Source organism: Salmo salar, chromosome 04 (genome assembly GCF_965601325.2).
Source record: "Salmo salar chromosome 04, fSalSal1, whole genome shotgun sequence".
Lineage (NCBI taxonomy): Eukaryota > Metazoa > Chordata > Actinopteri > Salmoniformes > Salmonidae > Salmo > Salmo salar.
Genome location: NC_138294.1, coordinates 26,486,896 through 26,505,995, shown reverse-complemented (window position 1 = coordinate 26,505,995; position 19,100 = coordinate 26,486,896). Strand labels below are relative to the sequence as shown.

General features: G+C 43.3%; 1 protein-coding gene across 1 annotated transcript; it reads left to right on the top strand.

Moving 5' to 3' along the window:
- Window positions 1-5,257: 5,257 nt before the first annotated feature.
- Window positions 5,258-18,216, top strand: LOC106602617 (uncharacterized). Its single transcript, XM_014195370.3, has 6 exons — window positions 5,258-5,721; window positions 11,324-11,454; window positions 11,617-11,778; window positions 16,144-16,305; window positions 16,477-16,588; window positions 16,790-18,216. The coding sequence occupies exons 1-6, from the start codon at window positions 5,448-5,450 to the stop codon at window positions 17,857-17,859; spliced, it is 1,911 nt and encodes a 636-aa protein (XP_014050845.3). The 5' UTR covers window positions 5,258-5,447; the 3' UTR covers window positions 17,860-18,216.
- Window positions 18,217-19,100: the final 884 nt, after the last annotated feature.

Sequence of the window (19,100 nt, the reverse complement as noted above, 5' to 3'; positions counted from 1 at the left end):
GGGTCAGGATGGGTGTTCACCACAAGAGGTACCTAGCCTATAACAACACCAAAACAATGACTAGAGCTCAAAGACTAACCACCTGAGGGTAACTCCTGCTTCAACCTTCTCTGGTGTCATCGGGTCACAACTTGGGAGGCTGAGCATTAGGACGGACGCCGACAAGCCATACGCCTGCCCCACGTGTGGGAAGCGCTTCGCTGAGGCGAACTATGTGAAGAAGCACCAGACCATTCACATCAGGGAGGCCCTTCAAGTTCAAACTATGTTACAAGAGTTTCTCCTTCCTGAGTAACCTTAACAGACATAGGAGTGTCCACAATGGGAAGAAATCGTAGCAGTGTGGCTTGAGATGTATTATAGTTGTCATGTGAAGTGTCTTGGGGTAAGAGTTATGTTGTTGACTACTAAGTCCCTCAGTTGAGCATCTGGGTATGCTCACATTCTCACATGATACAGACTTGTTGTTTGGTGTGCTGGCATAGCACGCTCCCTCAACTTGAGACAACTGTAGCATTGTGTTGTGTGACGAAACTGCACATTTTAGTGTCCTTTTATTGTTCCCAACACAAGGTGCACCTGTGCTTCTTGATATGCCACACCTGTCAGGTGGATGGATTAGCTTGGCAAAGGAGAAATGCTCACTAACAGGGATGTAAACAAATTTGTGCGTATGGAACATTTCTGGGATTTTTTTACTTCAGCTCAACGAACATGGGACCAACACTTTACATGTTGAGTTTATATTTTTGTTCAGTGTAAATCCCCTCAGTAAGGTAAATATTCACCTGTCCTTGTTCTAGCCTAGGTTTACTGTCCCTCTAAAAAACAAACTGTATACAGTTGCCAAAAGTTTTGAGAATGACAAATATTAATTTCCACAGTTTGCTGCTTCAGTGTCTTTAGATATTTTTGTCAGATGTTACTATGGAATACTGAAGTATAATTACAAGCATTTCATAAGTGTCAAAGGCTTTTATTGACAATTACATGAAGTTGATGCAAAGAGTCAATATTTGTAGTGCTGACCCTTCTTTTTCAAGACGTCTGCAATCCGCCCTGGCATGCTGTCAATTAACTTCTCGGCCACATCCTGACTGATGGCAGCCCATTCTTGCATAATCAATGCTTGGAGTTTGTCAGAATGTGTGGGTTTATGTTTGTCCACCCGCCTCTTGAGGATTGACCACAAGTTCTCAATGGGATTAAGGTCTGGGGAGTTTCCTGGCCATGGACCCAAAATAGATGTTTTGTTCCCCAAGCCACTTAGTTATCACTTTTGCCTTATGGCAAGGTGCTCCATCATGCTGGAAAAGGCATTGTTCGTCACCAAACTGTTCCTGGATGGTTGGGAGAAGTTGCTCTTGGAGGATGTGTTGGTACCATTCTTTATTCATGGCTGTGTTCTTAGGCAAAATTGTGAGTGAGCCCACTCCCTTGGCTGAGAAGCAACCCCACACGTGAATGGTCTCAGGATGCTTTACTGTTGGCATGACACAGGACTGATGATAGCGCTCACCTTGTCTTCTCCGGACAAGCTTTTTTCCGGATTCCCCAAACAATCGGAAAGGGGATTTGTCAGAGAAAATTACTTTACCCCAGTCCTCAGCAGTCCAATCCCTGTACCTTTTGCAGAATATCAGTCTGTTCCTGATGTTTTTCCTGGAGAGAAGTGGCTTCTTTGCTGCCCTTCTTGACACCAGGCCATCCTCCAAAAGCCTTTGCCTCACTGTGCGTGCAGATGCACTCACACCTGCCTGCTGCCATTCCTGAGCAAGCTCTGTACTGGTGGTGCCCCGATCCCGCAGCTGAATCAACTTTAGGAGACGGTCCTGGCGCTTGCTGGACTTTCTTGGGCACCCTGAAGCCTTCTCCACAACAATTGAACCGCTCTCCTTGAAGTTCTTGATGATCCGATAAATGGTTGATTTAGGTGCAATCTTACTGGCAGCAATATCCTTGCCTGTGAAGCCCTTTTTGTGCAAAGAAATGATGACAGCACGTGTTTCCTTGCAGGTAACCATGGCTAACAGAGGAAGAACAATGATTCCAAGCACCACCCTCCTTTTGAAGCTTCCAGTCTGTTATTCGAACTCAATCAGCATGACAGAGTGATCTCCAGCCTTGTCCTCGTCAACACTGACACCTGTGTTAACGAGAGAATCACTGACATGATGTCAGCTGGTCCTTTTGTGGCAGGGCTGAAAGGCAGTGGAAATGTTTTTTGGGGGGATTCAGTTCATTTACATGGCAAAGAGGGACTTTGCAATTAATTGCAATTCATCTGATCACTCTTCATAACATTCTGGAGTATATGCAAATTGCCATCATACAAACTGAGGAGCAGACTTAATATTAATTAATATTTGTGTCATTCTCAAAACTTTTGGGCACGACTGTACAAGCCTGTTTCAAATGACAAGTTAACAAAGGGTTAATGAGGGGTAAGTAGTTAATTACCCTCATAAACACGTCATACAGTCTGACCCAGTTTGAAGAGATCAGTCAGTCTGGAATATCAAGTACAGGTGGACTTTTGTTCATGTTTAATATTTCACTGAAGAGAAGCTGCAAGTCTTTTTGGGTTATTATAAACGGGATATGATGTTTATATGGGTCACCGCAAAAGCAGAATACTTTAATATCCCAAATAAAAACAGGATATTGGTGTGCATGTAAACATGGTCAATGATTAAGAAAAATGCGTTAGATTGCTGGCAGAGGCAATGGGGTGAAAGAAAGTACTATAATGAAATGGGAACAGAAGGGATGAGATTAGGGCATATGGGATTGAATTCTTATTTTGAAATTGATAGGGAAACATGGTACTGGAATTAGGTTTGTAGGGAATTATTTTATTTTATTTGAAATTCTGGGTTAAGAGAATATTTTAGTATAGAGAACCACAATGGAGGTGTCATAACCTAGTGGTCAAACAGGGAAATGGTTCCAAACGTTTTTCCACTATATTTCCCCCCCCCCCCATAGGTGACTTTAGAAACACTGACAATAAAGGCTGTGTTTCGTGTAGGCCTACTTGGCCGTGACGTTTTGATAACCATGTAAATCTCTCTCGAACAAGGTGACTTATCAATACATTCGACTCTATTTACTCTGATTCAAAAGATGCTAATTAGCATCAAAGTAGACATGCAAAACTGTAAATCCCTGCAAGCTCCTGCACATCATCTCTAGCTGACACTTTCTAACATGTATTGTGTCCATTTGAAACCTACTCAAGACAGTTCACAGAATTTTCTATTTAAAGAAATGTTTCCAATTTATTCATTACTACATTTAGCTAACATTAGATAGTTAATCCATAGATTCTTCACCTCGATTCGGCAGTCTCGTCCAGATCATCATGGCATTTGTAGTTCTTTATGATAGGCGCATTAGCAGTTAATTAGCGTTTCATTTTTGGGGGGGGGAAATACGGGCAGACAAGTCAGAGAGATTTACACAGTTATCAAAATGTCACGCCAGGGTAAACCTGCATGAAACACACACCATATTTTAAGTGTTTCTAAAATCCTCTAAGGGAAAAATGAATGGTGGAAAAACGATTGGAACCATTTCCTTGTTTGACTGCAAGGTTTTATGGGTATGACTCATACTATGGTCCTCTATGGCAGTGGCGTGTTTTCATAGATGCCAAGGAAAGCCAGGCTTCCCCAAAAATGAAATATATTTTGTCTCTGTGTTTCGTAATTTTCCTTCACTTCGCAAGAGGCTGAATATATCTCACAGGAGAAAGCATCCGAGCGAGCGAAACAGCGCCCCTCTGTCTCTCTCTGCGTAGGCCATCTATCTGATGTTGTCTGGTCCAAACGAGTATGACATTGTTGCCGCCCATAGCATTGAAAGCAAGGGAAGCCAGCGAGCATCTTGCCTCCCTGTGCCAATCCGCGTTGAGCTAAACTGAGCGAGCTCAACTGTGAATGTCCCTGGTGCACCAAAAAAAAAAAGTGTCAAGGGAAGCCAGGTTGGATTTTGGCATCACTCCTATCAAATCCCATTGAAAGCATATGTCATCGACAGAAAAACTTGAATTGTTGCATCTCGTTGTGTTGCTGTGCTCCGGTGGCTAGCTAGCCAGATAGCTAAAATTGTCCCTTTCCTAAATTAGCCAAGGATGGAGATAGGGACTTGTGGTTTCACTTAGTTCTCCATACTGGCCATTGATAATAATGGCGATTCTGATCCAATGTTGTTTGCCCCTTGCCTGATTGGATGGAAGTTCCATATGTAGCTAGATGTAGGCCTAGAAGGCTAACGTTAACTATGCCCATGAATGGAAGTTCGGCTAGCGAGCAAGCATTTTAGCCAGGTAGTCTAGGACAACAAAACATAAAAGCGTGTACTGTATGACAGAGTGATAGAGCGTTTCATCAACATGAGAGGATGGCATTGGTGTTTCTCTACAAGTAGGGTGAATCAACATGTTTTTGCACACAGAAGTCAGAAGCATTGACAGCCACATCATATTTAGCTTACGTTGATTGGACAATTGTTTTTATCTTTTAGATGTCACTGTATTAGACTAAGCATTGGTGATTTGATGATGTTGAAATGTTGCTGGAATAGTGGAGGCAGCTCCTGTTTTCTTTGCGACTTGCAGTAACTCTCTGTGGTTCTAAATTAATAGTTGTTTAGTGGCCCGAAAATGTCATTAACATTAACTGGCTTAACCATGCTGTAGGTCATGTAACTCTGTTACTGTCCATGCAGTATGCATTGTGGACTGCACTGGACAGAGGTTGCTATGGGGTTTTGTGATAAAACAAAGGTATGGTTGAATTTATTCTGCCACGGTGTCTTATTGTCTCTGCCTTTAGGCCTATAATATATCACGGCTGCAAGGCATATGAATTAACAGGTTATAGAGCAAACAACGCGATTATCACAACACCGGTTGTAATATGGCTTTTGGAGAGCGGTTGGGGCTAGGCTTCCCCAGTGATAATTTTTTTTACATATGCACCGCTACTGCTCGATGGCAGGTTTTCCCCAAACTAAATCCTGCCCCCACAAAACTGATTCAAATAACCAACTCATCATCATTCTTTGACTATTTGAATCAGCTGTGATGTTCTATGGCCCGAAAAAAAGTGCACCCTGGGGGGACCCCAGGAAGGGGTTTGGGAAAACCTGCTCTTTGTGGAGGCCGTGACCGAGCTCACACTCCAGTACAGTAGGTGGCAGTGTATGTACCTTTCAGTTGATGGTGATCTGCCAATATACTTTTGAAGAAGTAGTGGTAAACGGAAGTGAACTGCCCAATAATCATTTCCAAGTTAGCGTTTTTATTGTTGTTATTTACGCCATGGAAAAAAATTACTCATTTAACTGCACAGCATCACATACCTGTCCCAGGTAGTCTTTAATTCGCGTTGGTGACCGGACTTGGTTGATGTTATCTAGGTAACAATCGCTAGCTGCTAACAATGGCTGACTGTATGGTTTTTCACACGCAAATAGCCTCCATTATGGAGGTGCTAGCGAATGCAGCAGTGACAGAGGTCTGTAAACTCGTAGACGACGACTATGCAGTGTTTCGTTTGGAAATAACTCAAAGCCAGAAGGAAAACAGGGAATTGCGGAGGAAACTTCAGCAACTGGAACTGAAAGTGTCACGGGAGCGCGCAGAGAGGACAATACGAGAGCGCGTCCTCGCCAGTCGTGTCAAGATCCTCGACCGATACAGAGGAATGGCAAGAGGTACATTTTGCAGGAGGTCCGTCGCCCGGTTCCCCTCTGGGCATGTGACTTTAAATGTATTAAACTTATGGTTAAAGGGACACGTCACCACCAGACTCTATTTGGGGTGTTTAAACCACTCTACCAACATAATTCTGAGTGATGAGGTGTTTCAGACAATTATGCACTATAGCGGTATTTTTACATTTTAGTGCCGGAGAGTTACACTGATGACGCTATCCGTTGATTGAGCCTGGTGTCTGATCTAAAAATGAACGGAGTCATTTTGTAGCGATTATTGTGGCCCAATTGTGTTTAGCTAATTGCACGATCAGGAGTAGATATAATTGTCCTTGTTCAATAGAGCCGTTGCAGGGCTTGACATTCAGGTAAATGTGCCAGTACCATGTGAAATCGACTGGCCCAAATGAGAAAAGGACTGTTCCTAGCCAATATTACAGGAAAGAAAGTTGTACACGCAGAATTTCAATCATGGCTGATTTCATGTTTCATTTGCAGTCTGCGCAAGTACCTTAACCTATTATAGTCAACCATACAATCTGATATTTACACTGATTGTTTGGAAAATGCTTCCCGTCGTTAATGTTTATTGTCATGTCAGACACTCATTGAAAAACTGAAAGTTCAAGCAGCACTAGGAAGGCTGGGATCCCGCTCTTCTCAATAATTGTCTTTGCCCGAGATTACATTTAGCAGTGTTGCGCAGTGACTGGGTTTACGGTAAAGGAGGTGCAGCGGTTCTTAGGGTTTGAGAACTACTACCGGAGGTTTATCAGGGGTTTTGGTCAGGTGGCGGCCTTATACATTAAGAGTGTGTGTGACCAAGCAAATGTGGCTTAGCTGTCTGCAAACTGGGGAGATAGGCCCACACAGTGAATAACCTAACCAAGGATGGCCCTCAACTCATTTTTAGGATCAACTTTTGTCAGACCTCATGTTATAGGGTTCAGACATATCTAGGCCTTCCCTGTGACTCAGTTGGTAGAGCATGGTGTTTGCAACGCCAGGGTTGTGGGTTCGATTCCCACGGGGGGCCAGTACAAACACAAAAAAGACATGAAATGTATGCATTCACTACTGTAAGTCGCTCTGGATAAGAGCGTCTGCTAAATGACTAAACTGTAATGTACATGTTTACTGGAACACATTTCTTTCCATGCAGCAATCAGCTGTATGAAGAGTTGTGCCCTCTTGCCACCCAGCAGTTGATATTCCGCTGATAAATAAATGACAGCTCATTAACAGCTTTGGATTAAGCTGGTTGTTAAACAATTATATAGACTACAGAATAGCATTTATTACGATATTCCGTTTTATTTTGTTGGGTAAATAAATGGTCTTAACAAGCAAGCAGCTACATAGTGTATGCCTTGGCCTACGTAAACCTTTTTTTGCTAATAATGGCATCCCCGTGTAAGATGTCTGATGGAGGATTTTTATTCTGTGAAATGCGCGTGCCGATGTTCAACCTTGGCTCCGCTGAGACGGGTCGAGCGTGAGTACCAGGCGGGGCTCACCGAGGGGGAAAGCCTTGACATTCTTGCCTCAGCTTGGAAACCGAATGCTGGTTGATAACTGTGACGCGTCAGACGCCGGGAAGATTGTAAAGGATTAAATATAAATTACTTTCTGTTTTGGTATTTGAAAATGTACTGGCCCAAGCAGGCCATATGAAAGCATGATTAACTGGCCCGGTGAGTTCAGCAGATGTTGCCGGGCCAACGGGCAGCCCTGAATGTCGAGCCCTGCATTGGACTTGTCTCAACGGTGTTCTTATCTGCCAGGACATTGCAGGATATCTAGGTTTACTCAATTTCCCTGGCCTTGTAAAGACTACAGCGTGATAGGAGCCCTACTGCCTTGTCCAATTGTGTTCCCACTCTCGAAGGCAGGCTCTTCAGAACCTCCTAGATCGGGCATGGACAACTCGAGTCCTCAGAGCTGGAGTCACTTTTTTCCCCCCTAGACCAGTCCCGTACCCCTTCAAACATTCAACCTCTAGCTGCGTACCCCATCTAGCACCAAGGTCAGCGTGCACTCAAATGTTTTTTTTGCCATCATTGTAAGCCTGCCACACACAATATGATACATTTATTAAACATAAGAATGTGTTTGTCACAACCCGGCTCGTGGGAAGTGACAGAGCTCTCATAGGACCAGGGCACAAATAATAATACTCTTTATTTAACCATCTTACATATAAAACCTTATTTGTTCATCAAAAATTGTGAATAACTCAGAAACCATGTTCATCTGTAAACAAAAAGGGCACAGTACACTGGTCGGTGTTTTGTTACTCAGTCAATGACTTGTAGACAGTCTAGTGCCCTCAAACTTAACTATGGACCTCTAAGCCAGTTCCACTGCGTTTTCATTGTTCCCCTCTGCTCAGGGACTGATTTAGACCTGGAACACCAGGGCTGGCTTTCACAAGTATTGTAGCACTAAGAATATTTTGTCTGTTTAGTTAATGGAATTAAGATGACCTCAGTGCTATGATGGTTTTGGGAAACCCAGCCCAGGTGGGTGCAGTTAATTATCAGGTAGAATATTAAAACCAGCAGGCCCCAGTAGGGTAAGAGTTGAATACCCAGTTTCCCAAAAGCTTCTTAAGGTTAAGTTAATTGTTTGAACCTTTGTAGGAGCATCTTTATCTCAGAGCTGTATCCCAAAACCATTTGTTAAAGCGGAACTTAAACGCTTGTTATTTACCGACTGCCTCAGACCACTCGTAGAACAGCTAAGTGCATCGTTTAATTCCCCCAAACGTGAGACCGGCAGTCTTACGCATGACAATAACGGCTGAGAAAATGTCATGACTGCCACAGCCCTGTGTGTAACCATTTAAGGGGAGTACAGTACACTTTTGTTAGTCACTTTATACACATTACAACTCTAAACAGAATCAAGCTGTTTACAAATCACATTGCCAGCTGGCTAATTACATTGACTTGCTTTGGAATGTCAAGCCAGCGATTTATGCAAGTTAGCTAGATTTTGGTTTACTTAAACACATGTAGTTCGCTTGCTAGTGACCTAAATCAAATATTTTACGTCACACGTGCCGAACAGGTGTAGACTTCTCCGTGAAAGAGTTCATATCAAATGTTTTATTGGTCATCTACACATATTTAGCAGATGTTATTGCGGTTGTAGTGAAAGGCTTGTGTTCGTAGCTCCAACAGTTCAGTAGTATCTAACAATACACACATCTAAAATAATGGAATTAAGAAATATTAGGACAAGCAATGTCGGAGTGACATTGACTAGAATACAGTATATACATATTTTTTTACCAATATTTAACTAGGCAAGTCAGTTAAGAACTAATTCCTGTTTTCAATGACGGCCTAGGAACAGTGGGTTAACTGCCTTGTTCTGGGGCAGAATGACAGATTTGTACCTTGTCAACTCGGGGATTCAATCTTGCAAACTTTCGGTTACTAGTCCAACGCTCTAACCACTAGGCTACCCTGCCGCCCCAGTATGCAGTATGTAAACATTAAATTATTGAGGTGATATGTACATGAAGGCAGGGTTAACTTAGCTATCTCAGCTCGACTTCTTTTCTGCTGCACTGATCGGATGCCTTCCTCTGAAGTGAGAAATCGATGGAATTGCGTCACTTTTCAACGTTCGACGACCCGGTGTAACTTATGAGCTTGGAGTCAGGAAGCAGAAGATGAGTTTAATAAACATGAACAAAACAGGAGAAGCGTACTGAACAAAACCACTACAGCCTGAAGACTTAGGCTGCAGAGGGCTAAATAAATGCAGAGTAGTCAAGGTGATGATGAAGTCCAGGTGTGCGTAATGATGGTGCTTGGATTGGTGAGGGGGAGCGGGAGAAGGCGTGACACCTGGCAACCCCATCAGTTGAGACTTCAGGTCTTTTTTCGAAATCCTCGGGCTGAAAGTGCTGGCTACCAACACTGACGTTTAGATATTTCTCAAGGAGAGTATCCACCTCTACCACGTCTTGAAATCGCTATGAATTCTGGATATTGTTGTTCTCTTACAAACAAGAAATGTCGATGGCCCGTTTTAACCGGTGAAATGCAGAAACGCTCAATTCTCGATTTTTTATGACATGCAATGACAATAACATGTTAATGAATATATAGAGTGAAATAGAGCAGCAGTGAAATTGCCCTTTAGCCAGAATTGGGTCTTGGTCAGTTTTTGGATAGTTTGCAATAATTCCCCTGATTTACTGAGCTATCTTGCACAAAGACAGAATATCATATTCAAACCAGATTCATGACTTACTGCATTTCTTATTATTTATTCAATTAAAACAATGTGATGCATGGAACATATCGATCTAAACTCAGCAAAAAAAGAAACGTCCTCACTGTCAACTGCGTTTATTTTCAGCAAACTTAACATGTGTAAATATTTGTATGAACATAACAAGATTCAACAACTGAGACATAAACTGAACAAGTTCCACAGACATGTGACTAACAGAAATGGAATAATGTGTCCCTGAACAAAGGGGGGGTCAAAATCAAAAGTAACAGTCAGTATCTGGTGTGGCCACCAGCTGCATTAAGTACTGCAGTGCATCTCCTCCTCATGGACTGCACCAGATTTGCCAGTTCGTTACCCCACTCTTCCACCAAGGCACCTGCAAGTTCCCGGACATTTCTGGGGGGAATGGCCCTAGCCTTCACCCTCCGATCCAACAGGTCCCAGACGTGCTCAATGGGATTGAGATCCTGGCTCGTCAGTGAAGAGCACCTTTTGCCAGTCCTGTCTGGTCCAGCGACGGTGGGTTTGTGCCCATAGGCGATGTTGTTGCCGGTGATGTCTGGTGAGGACCTGCCTTACAACAGGCCTACAAGCCCTCAGTCCAGCCTCTCTCAGCCTATTGCGGACAGTCTGAGCACTGATGGAGGGATTGTGCGTTCCTGGTGTAACTCGGGCAGTTGTTGTTGCCATCCTGTACCTGTCCCACAGGTGTGATGTTTGGATGTACCGATCCTGTGCAGGTGTTGTTACACGTGGTCTGCCACTGCGAGGACGATCAGCTGTCTGTCCTGTCTCCCTGTAGCGCTGTCTTAGGCATCTCACAGTACAGACATTGCAATTTATTGCCCTGGCCACATCTGCAGTCCTCATGCATCCTTGCAGCATGCCTAAGGCACGTTCACGCAGATGAGCAGGGACCCTGGGCATCTTTCTTTTGGTGTTTTTCAGAATCAGTAGAAAGGCCTCTTTAGTGTCCTAAGTTGTCATAACTGTGACCTTAATTGCCTACCGTCTGTAAGCTGTTAGTGTCTTAACAACCGTCCCACAGGTGCATGTTCATTAATTGTTTATGGTTCATTGAACAAGCATGAGAAACAGTGTTTTAACCCTTTACAATGAAAATCTGTGAAGTTATTTGGATTTTTACGAATTATCTTTGAAAGACAGGGTCCTGAAAAAGGGACGTTTCTCTTTTTGCTGAGTTTATAAATAGTACTGTATATCAAGAAGTAATCAGAAGTATTACCTTACATCCTTGCCAATTTTACAGTGTCAGTAGGGTACAATACACCGTTCAGCACTGACAGTAGCTAACCTAACCACCTCTTTTCCCCCCAATCACTCTCAGGTGAAGGACATCTCACTGGAGGCCACAGGAGCTTTGTGAAGCCAGCGGGACACAATACATGGAGAGATGACCAACCAATCACTGTTGATGAGGGGAGTGGAACCTCAACCCAGCATGTTATCATGATAGAGGTTAGTGTAATAGTACATCAAATGTGGCCAGTTTATTTCAGAAAGGCTCCCCTCAGCTATTTACTTGCTGACATGTATATACACATTTATCTGCCATAGGCGAGCTTGTTATCTAATTCAACTAATATGCACATGTAATAACCTCTTCTCTTCTTGTGTCAGTCTGCAGATGCAGAGGCTGCAGGTCCTGGGGTCAAGCAGGAGAGGTCTGAAGGAGAGGAGGACCCACGGAACAGCAGAGACATCCAGATGACTGAAGTGCCCCCTGTAGCCACAGAGGACCCCGCCACAGTGCAGCCCAGGACCCAACGCAGCATCACGGAGGTCAGAGACAGACACAAATCAGAGACAGACACAGAGACTGTAACTGTAACACAAAGGCTTTTACACACAGGATCTGACCACAGATCAGACCCAGAGCGACTGGGACCACTGGGCTGTCCTCCTGCTCCCGGCTCAGAGTATTTACTTTACGGTAACCCGAGCCCGAGGACGGTTCCTTCCCATCGGGATGCATTAGAGACTGGCAATGATTTGTCTTGTTCGAGTACTACAGAGATGGACCCTGGCAACATATCCTTGGGTTTAGAGACACAGACTGATCTGTCTAGAGGGGACTGGAACCGGTACAGTAGTAGTGTATACTCTGAAGGGTGCCTAGATAAGAAAGGGGAGGGTCTGATTGTAGATGAAGTGACTGTGAAAGTGGAGGGCGACGTTCCTCCCACATGGAATGCAGATAGTCACCTAGGATATGGACTCTTAGATTACAGGGAAAGTTTAGAGACTAATCCAAATGTCACAAACCACTCCCCTTTACACACACTCGGAGATTACAAGCCAGTGTCCACTTCGATGGGGCCTTCCAATTCACACGGACGCTGCCTTTTCGATCAGGTATCGAACTCAAATGACACGACTAGAGCCCAGGCTCAGGGAGGGGCAACAACATCAGGCAATAGTAAAGAGAAACGGTTCCTCTGCATGTTCTGTAGCAAAAGCTTCAGCTGCCTCCAGAATGTGGAGATCCACCAGAGGGTCCACACAGGGGAGAAACCCTTCAGTTGCACCCAGTGTCACATGTGCTTCGCCCAGGGTGGTGACCTGAAGAGGCATCATAGAGTCCACACAGGGGAGAGACCCTACAGCTGCCCCCAGTGTGAGAAGAGGTTTTCCCGCCACTACCATCTGAAGATGCACCTGAAGGTCCACACGGGAGAGAGGCCGTTCGCCTGTGCACACTGCGAGAAGAGGTACTCGGCGAAGAGCTACCTCAGGATACACCAGCAGAAAAACCATTCCACTCTATAACATAGACTGTAACCATTCCACTTGATAGCGTCTGATGTTTAGATCAAACCCTACTTTAACCCCTTACACTTGTGAGAATTGGCCTATATGGATAGGGCTAAATTGAAATGTTTCTTACAGAAGAACTAGGGATTGCATAACCATGGTAGCAATCAAAATGGAAAGGTTTGGAGATTATGGGAAAATTATTAGACTAAGGGTGGGGACACAACAGTTCTCCTGACACAACAATGAATCCAAACAATACACTGTTGATTTGATGCACATTTGACATGTACTGTACTTTGCCGCATTTGTTCAAAATCAGAACATACTCTGGATACTTTCAGTAACAAAATAAGAATATTCCTGGAAAATGTGGGGTTGGTGCAACATAAGACAAAAAAAATGACCAGGGTTTGAGTGAGAGGACTAACTAGTGTTTACAAGCGGCAACACACCTCTCCAAAGTGTACACAGTTATGAAGTAATTTCAATGCACTTTTATGACTTAAGGAAGTGTCTTCAACTTTAAGGTGATTTTTAAATTATTATAAAAAAACGTTTAGCTCTCCTAGCTGTGCCGTTGAGGAACTAGAGCAATCACACTTGTAGTGGTTTTGTTTGGAACACAGCCCTGCATCCCCGCCATCACACAATTACTGTTGTTTAAGAAATCCAAAAACGGTCCATTATAAATCATAATCTGGGCCAGGTTTTCATAAATTGAAACCTTGCTCTATTGCCAACATCAATTCTAAAAGCTAAATTATAAAATAAGATCTTACCGTGTTAGGTTTCACAAGGTAATACAGAGAAGCAGATCATACTTTTGGTGCGCATAGAATGGAGTCATAAGTAAATTCAAATGCGGCCCCAAAAAAATCACAATACAACAAACGGGCTCATTCTGTTCAAGACAACTCGGGGTATAACGCCATGTCATCTTGTATCTAGGGCTGTTGCAGTGACCATATTACCGCCACACAAGCTGTCATGAGTCACGACCGCAGTAAAATGCCACTTGTCATGGTAATCTCCTTTTATGCTCTCTGGACATGCTTTGGTAGTACCCAAGTTGCTAACGACCATCAAGTCCTAATGACCTGGTACTCAGGGCTCTATTGTCCCTCAACCACTCTGACAGCAATGCAAATGCAATGGAAAATCACGTCAAACACTGATCATCAAAACAGAACGCCTATAGTACGTTTAAAACTCACCTCACTGTGCTAATCAAATTTGAAGAAAGAAGTTCAACAGCAGGTTGAAGCGGTGTGAAACATGGTTGTTGTGGATGTTGTTTTAAATCCTAACACAACGAAATGGACAGCACTTCCTAAGGTGATGATTAAATCAAAACACCCACACCCATAGAGTTTATGCGCCCCCTCAAAAAAACTGAATTAAAATGATGATTGTGCCTTTATACAATACATAGCCTACCGCATATTACGCATGGCAGAAAAACGTAAAACAAAACTGATTTAAGATTTCGTTGGTACATAATTGGTCTAGTTAGCCTATACTCCAAAATTAAACAAATTCGAGTAATCGCCTCGGAGTGTGGACTGTATTATGGATAGACTGGTGACCGTATGCTACGCTCCTACATGTATATCCATGAGTCGGGGAGAGAATGTTGAGTCCTAGGCGATGTTGTTGGTTCATTGTGCAACAGTTTAGTGAACTATGTTGCATTGCGAAAACATGTTACTATCGCTATTCCCGAACGGATTTCAGTTGGTTTCCCAAATTAAGCGCTGGGTAGCTGCAGGAACAAGGTTGGAGCCCATGGTCATACAGTTTCGGCATAATATCACCTGTCACACAGCGAGAGCATGCTCCGCAAACAGTGGTTGATGCATGGATTGAAATAAGAGTATATTTATTTCTCAGCCGCTCATATTAAGCCCATGCTCCGCTATGAAAACCGAAGTAGCCTACAAAACGGACCCGTGGGAAAGCGCGCGGCCTGCATTTGCTATTCGAGTGCCTACAGATGAAATGCATTTTTTTCCCTCTGTCGTTGTTCCTGCCCATTTAATAATGGGCCATTCTAAAATCGACATTCCACATATTAGTAAAGATGAGATGAATTTGAGACGAGTCTGATGGGTGAAAATATGATCACATGATGAGAACAGCTGTTCAGCCTGAGGCAACAGAGCACAATCTTTTTGTTTGTTTGTTGTTGCTACTTTCTCAAATGATCAATATCCTATAGTCCCACCATGCAGCCCATATATGTTTTGCCTCCAGACATTGTGATATACACTGAGTGTACCAAACAGTACGAACACCTTCCCACAGTTGTGTCAAGTTGGCTGGTGGACCTTTGGGTGGTGGACCATTCCTGATGTACACGGGAAACGGTTGAGCACCTATTATCATACCCGGTTCAAAGGCACTTCAATCTGTTGTCTTGCCCATTCACCCTCTGAATGGCACACATACACAATCCATGTCTCAGTTGCCTCGAGGCTTCTTTTACCTGCCTCCTCCCCTTCATCTACCCTGGATAAAGTGGATTTATCAAGTGACAAAAATAAAGGATCATAGCTTTCACCTGGATTCATTTGGTCAGTCTGTGTCATTGAAAGAGTTCTTAATGTTTTGTACACTCAGTGTATGAGGCATATATATAAGCCTAAAAAGTCTGTTACATATTGTGGTTGTACTGTGTAGGATATATGATGTTCACTACTTCCATTGACCTTCATTTTTTCCCCAAGACACTTTTAATGAGATTTAATGTAGTTTATCAAGTTCATGCAGATTTTTGTTGTGTGTATGTGTGGTTTTCATATGGTGTATTTAAAACTTGTTTATGTTTAATAAACACAAAATGGGACTTTTCATTCTAAGACTTTCATTGAGACTCTTTTAGTATACATCACATCTGATCTCACGCTATTCTGCATAAACACAACAGCGTTTTATAACCAATATACACTTACTAAATATACCTACACATACCCACATACTAACTAACACCTACTGTACACCTCATAGTTTAGTCAGGTTTGTCTAATGATGACTTATCATAGCCAACTTATTTTTTACCAACAACATATTTATGTCTACCGTGATAATAATGCAATTTAAAATCAAAGGACCAGACGAAACAGGACGGATAAAAAGAGGAGTAAGGGGTAGAGGGTATGGTTTAGGGTGGGCGGACACAGGGGAAGTAGGAAGGCACAAAAGGGTAGAGTCAATCAGGGACGCTAGGCTATATGATAGGTTTAACAACAATGAAGTCATTCTGTAACTACAGTATAGGACTCAAACATAGTGGGGATGGGTAAACACTCCATGTTGAAAGTGTGTTTATTATCTGTGTGTACGTACCTGAGGGAGTATGTCTGTGTAATCTGTATCACCTATCTCTTCCAGGAGGAGGGTCAAGAGGTGCTGCTGGTGAAGGAGGAGGGGTGTGAGGAGGGTCTGTGGAACCCTGAGAGGACCATGGTCATGGAGGACAACCAGACTACACCTCCTCCTGAACCCACAGAGGTACCAGCTGAGCAGCACAGGACCACACACAGTCTCATTGAGGTGAGCCTTTGAATTATCAAACCATTAAAGAGTGTCAAGTAATAAAATCAAGTAACATGTTGGCATAGTACTCATAGCAGTCCCTCATTGTCCAATCAGAAGATGCTCCATAGCAGGGTGCTCATATCAGATTTCTTGATCCAACATCCTCTCACTCTGTATCTCTTACAGTCAGTAGACATGGAGGATGGGAAGCCTGATCTGCTGATAGTCAAAGAGGAGACAATAGAAGATGGACCAGAGAACATTGATCAGCTGATTGGACTAAAGATGGGGGAGCAAGGTAAGGGATACATACATATAGCCTACATACAGTAATAGATCTTCAATGGGAATAGTGATGCACCTGGCTATTATTTTCTTTAAATGCAAAAAAACTAATTATAATATATTTACTTCACCAGGTAATTAACTCAAACAAAAATGTTATGTGTAGAGTTTTCTGACATGTTTGTAAAGTTTACTTTCTAACTTCTTCCTGCAGGCGGTTGGCTGGAGGCTAACAGAGGAGACTGGGCGGCCATCTTGGATTCCCAGACCCAGACAGGTGCAACCATGGGCTCAGGTGACAACATCACTGAGCAGGCCAGGACCAGAGGCGACATAGTGGAGGTCAGTGGATGGGACAGCGTCCTCACCTCTGGGCTGGGGAACAACACTGTTAACCACAACCAGAAACAGACAGTCGAACACAAAACAACATCTGAATTTAGTCTCCATGACAACAGACTGGCTGAGACCAGGGCGAGGTGTAGATTTGGTCCGCGGGGACGAGGAAGTGTCAGTATGCGGCAGGAGAGAACAACAGACACAGACTCGGCTAGCGATGCTCCATCCTGCTCCTATAGTTGTGATTCAGAGAGACTGATGGCGCCTCAGGTTAACCCCCTAACAGGTGCTGCCTTCAGCCTGCCTTCTATAGGATCTATCAACTGGAACATGGACCCTGCGACAACACAGACACTCCCTGGTCTTCATCCTCCTCACACTCTCCTAATGTTAAACCAGACCTCAGATAATGCCAGTGCCTCAACACTAAATAGCAACATAAGCCCATTGACAAATGACAGTAGTAGAGATGGAATCAGTAAAGGTGGTGGAGCCAAAGAGAAGCGATTCCCGTGTTCGTTCTGTGGGAAAGCCTTCAATTTCCCCAAACAGGTGGAGATTCACAAGAGGATTCACACAGGGGAGAAACCTTTCAGCTGCCACCTATGCCAGGTCAGTTTCTCCCACTCGTCCAGCCTGAAGAGGCACCAGAGGGTCCACACAGGGGTGAAACCCTTCAGCTGTACCCAGTGTCACATGCGCTTCGCCCAGGCTGGTGACCTGAAAAGGCACCAGAGGGTTCACACAGGGGAGAAACCATACAGCTGTACCCAGTGTGAGAAGAGGTTCTCCCACCAGCACAAGCTGAAGATGCACCTGAAGGTCCACACGGTAGAAATGTTGTTTGCCTGTACGCACTGCGGGAAGAGGTTTTCAGAGAAGAGCTACCTCAGGATACACCAGCAGAAACACCATAACATAGAATGTAGCCTTTCCACTCGTTAGACCTTTAGATAGAATCCTGCATTAAAGACAAATATACATTTTCATTGTCAGCAGAAAATAGCTACAGATGCATTTGGAATAACAAGAGTAACAGATTTCTGTGTTGAATATTCCTGGGTAGAATATTGCATTCAGACATTGTGTGATATATAACGAGTCTGTTTCAGATTGTGTTTGTACTGTGTAGGCTATATGATGTTCACAAATGCCTATTTCATTACTTTCATTCAACTATTAAATGTTTTTCCCAACACACTTTTTAATGAGAAAATTAATAAAGTTTATGCAGATTTAGTTGAGATGTGTGGTTTTCATATGGTGTATTTAACATAAATAAACATAAAATGGGACTTTTCATTCTAAGACTTTCATTGAGACTCTTAAGTATACATCACATCTGATCTCACCCTATTCTGCATACACCGATAGCGCTTCATAACCATTATACACTTACTAAATATACCTACACATACCCACACATTAACACCTACTGGACACGTCAAAATAGTTTAGTCAGGTTTGTCTGATGATGACTTTTGACTTATCAGAGCTGACTTGTTTTTATCCACCATGATGGATGTAACAACAATGAAGTCATTCTGTAACTACAGTTTAGGACTCAAACATAGTGGGGATGGGTAAACACTCCATGTTGAACGTGTATTTATCTGTGTGTACGTACCCAAAGGAGTGTACAAATCAATATTTATTTGTCACATGCGCCGAATACAACAGGTGTAGTCCTTACAGTGAAATGCTTACTTACAAACCCTTAACCAACAATGCAGTTAAGAAAAATAAGTGTTTTGTAAAAAATTTATAAAGAAGAAATAAAAGTAACAAATAATTAAAGAGCAGCAGTAAAATAACAATAGTGAGGCTTTATACAGGGGGTACCTGTACAGAGTCAATGTGCGTGGGCACCGGTTAGTCGAGGTAATATGTACATATAGGTAGAGTTAAAGGGATTATGCATAGATAATAAACAGAGTATCAGCAGTGTACAAAAGTCTATGACTAGGGTGGCTGGAGTCTGACAATTTTTAGGGCCTTCCTCTGACACCGCCTGGTATAGAGGTCCTGGATGGCAGGTAGCTTGGCCCCGGTGATGTACTGGGCCGTACGCACTAGTGACTTGCGGTCGGAGGCCGAGCAGTTGCCATACCAGGCAGTGATGCAACCAGTCAGGATGCTCGCGATGGTGCAGCTGTAGAACTTTTTGAGGATCTGAGGACCCATGC

What these genes read in the sequence shown, in the direction of transcription:
- LOC106602617 (XM_014195370.3), top strand. Translation starts at nt 5,448, where the DNA reads ATGGCTGACTGTATGGTTTTTCACACGCAAATAGCCTCCATTATGGAG. An exon ending in CCCAACGCAGCATCACGGAG is followed by an intron (nt 11,779 to 16,143) that starts GTCAGAGACAGA and finishes TATCTCTTCCAG; the next exon opens with GAGGAGGGTCAAGAGGTGCT. An exon ending in CCACACACAGTCTCATTGAG is followed by an intron (nt 16,306 to 16,476) that starts GTGAGCCTTTGA and finishes TATCTCTTACAG; the next exon opens with TCAGTAGACATGGAGGATGG.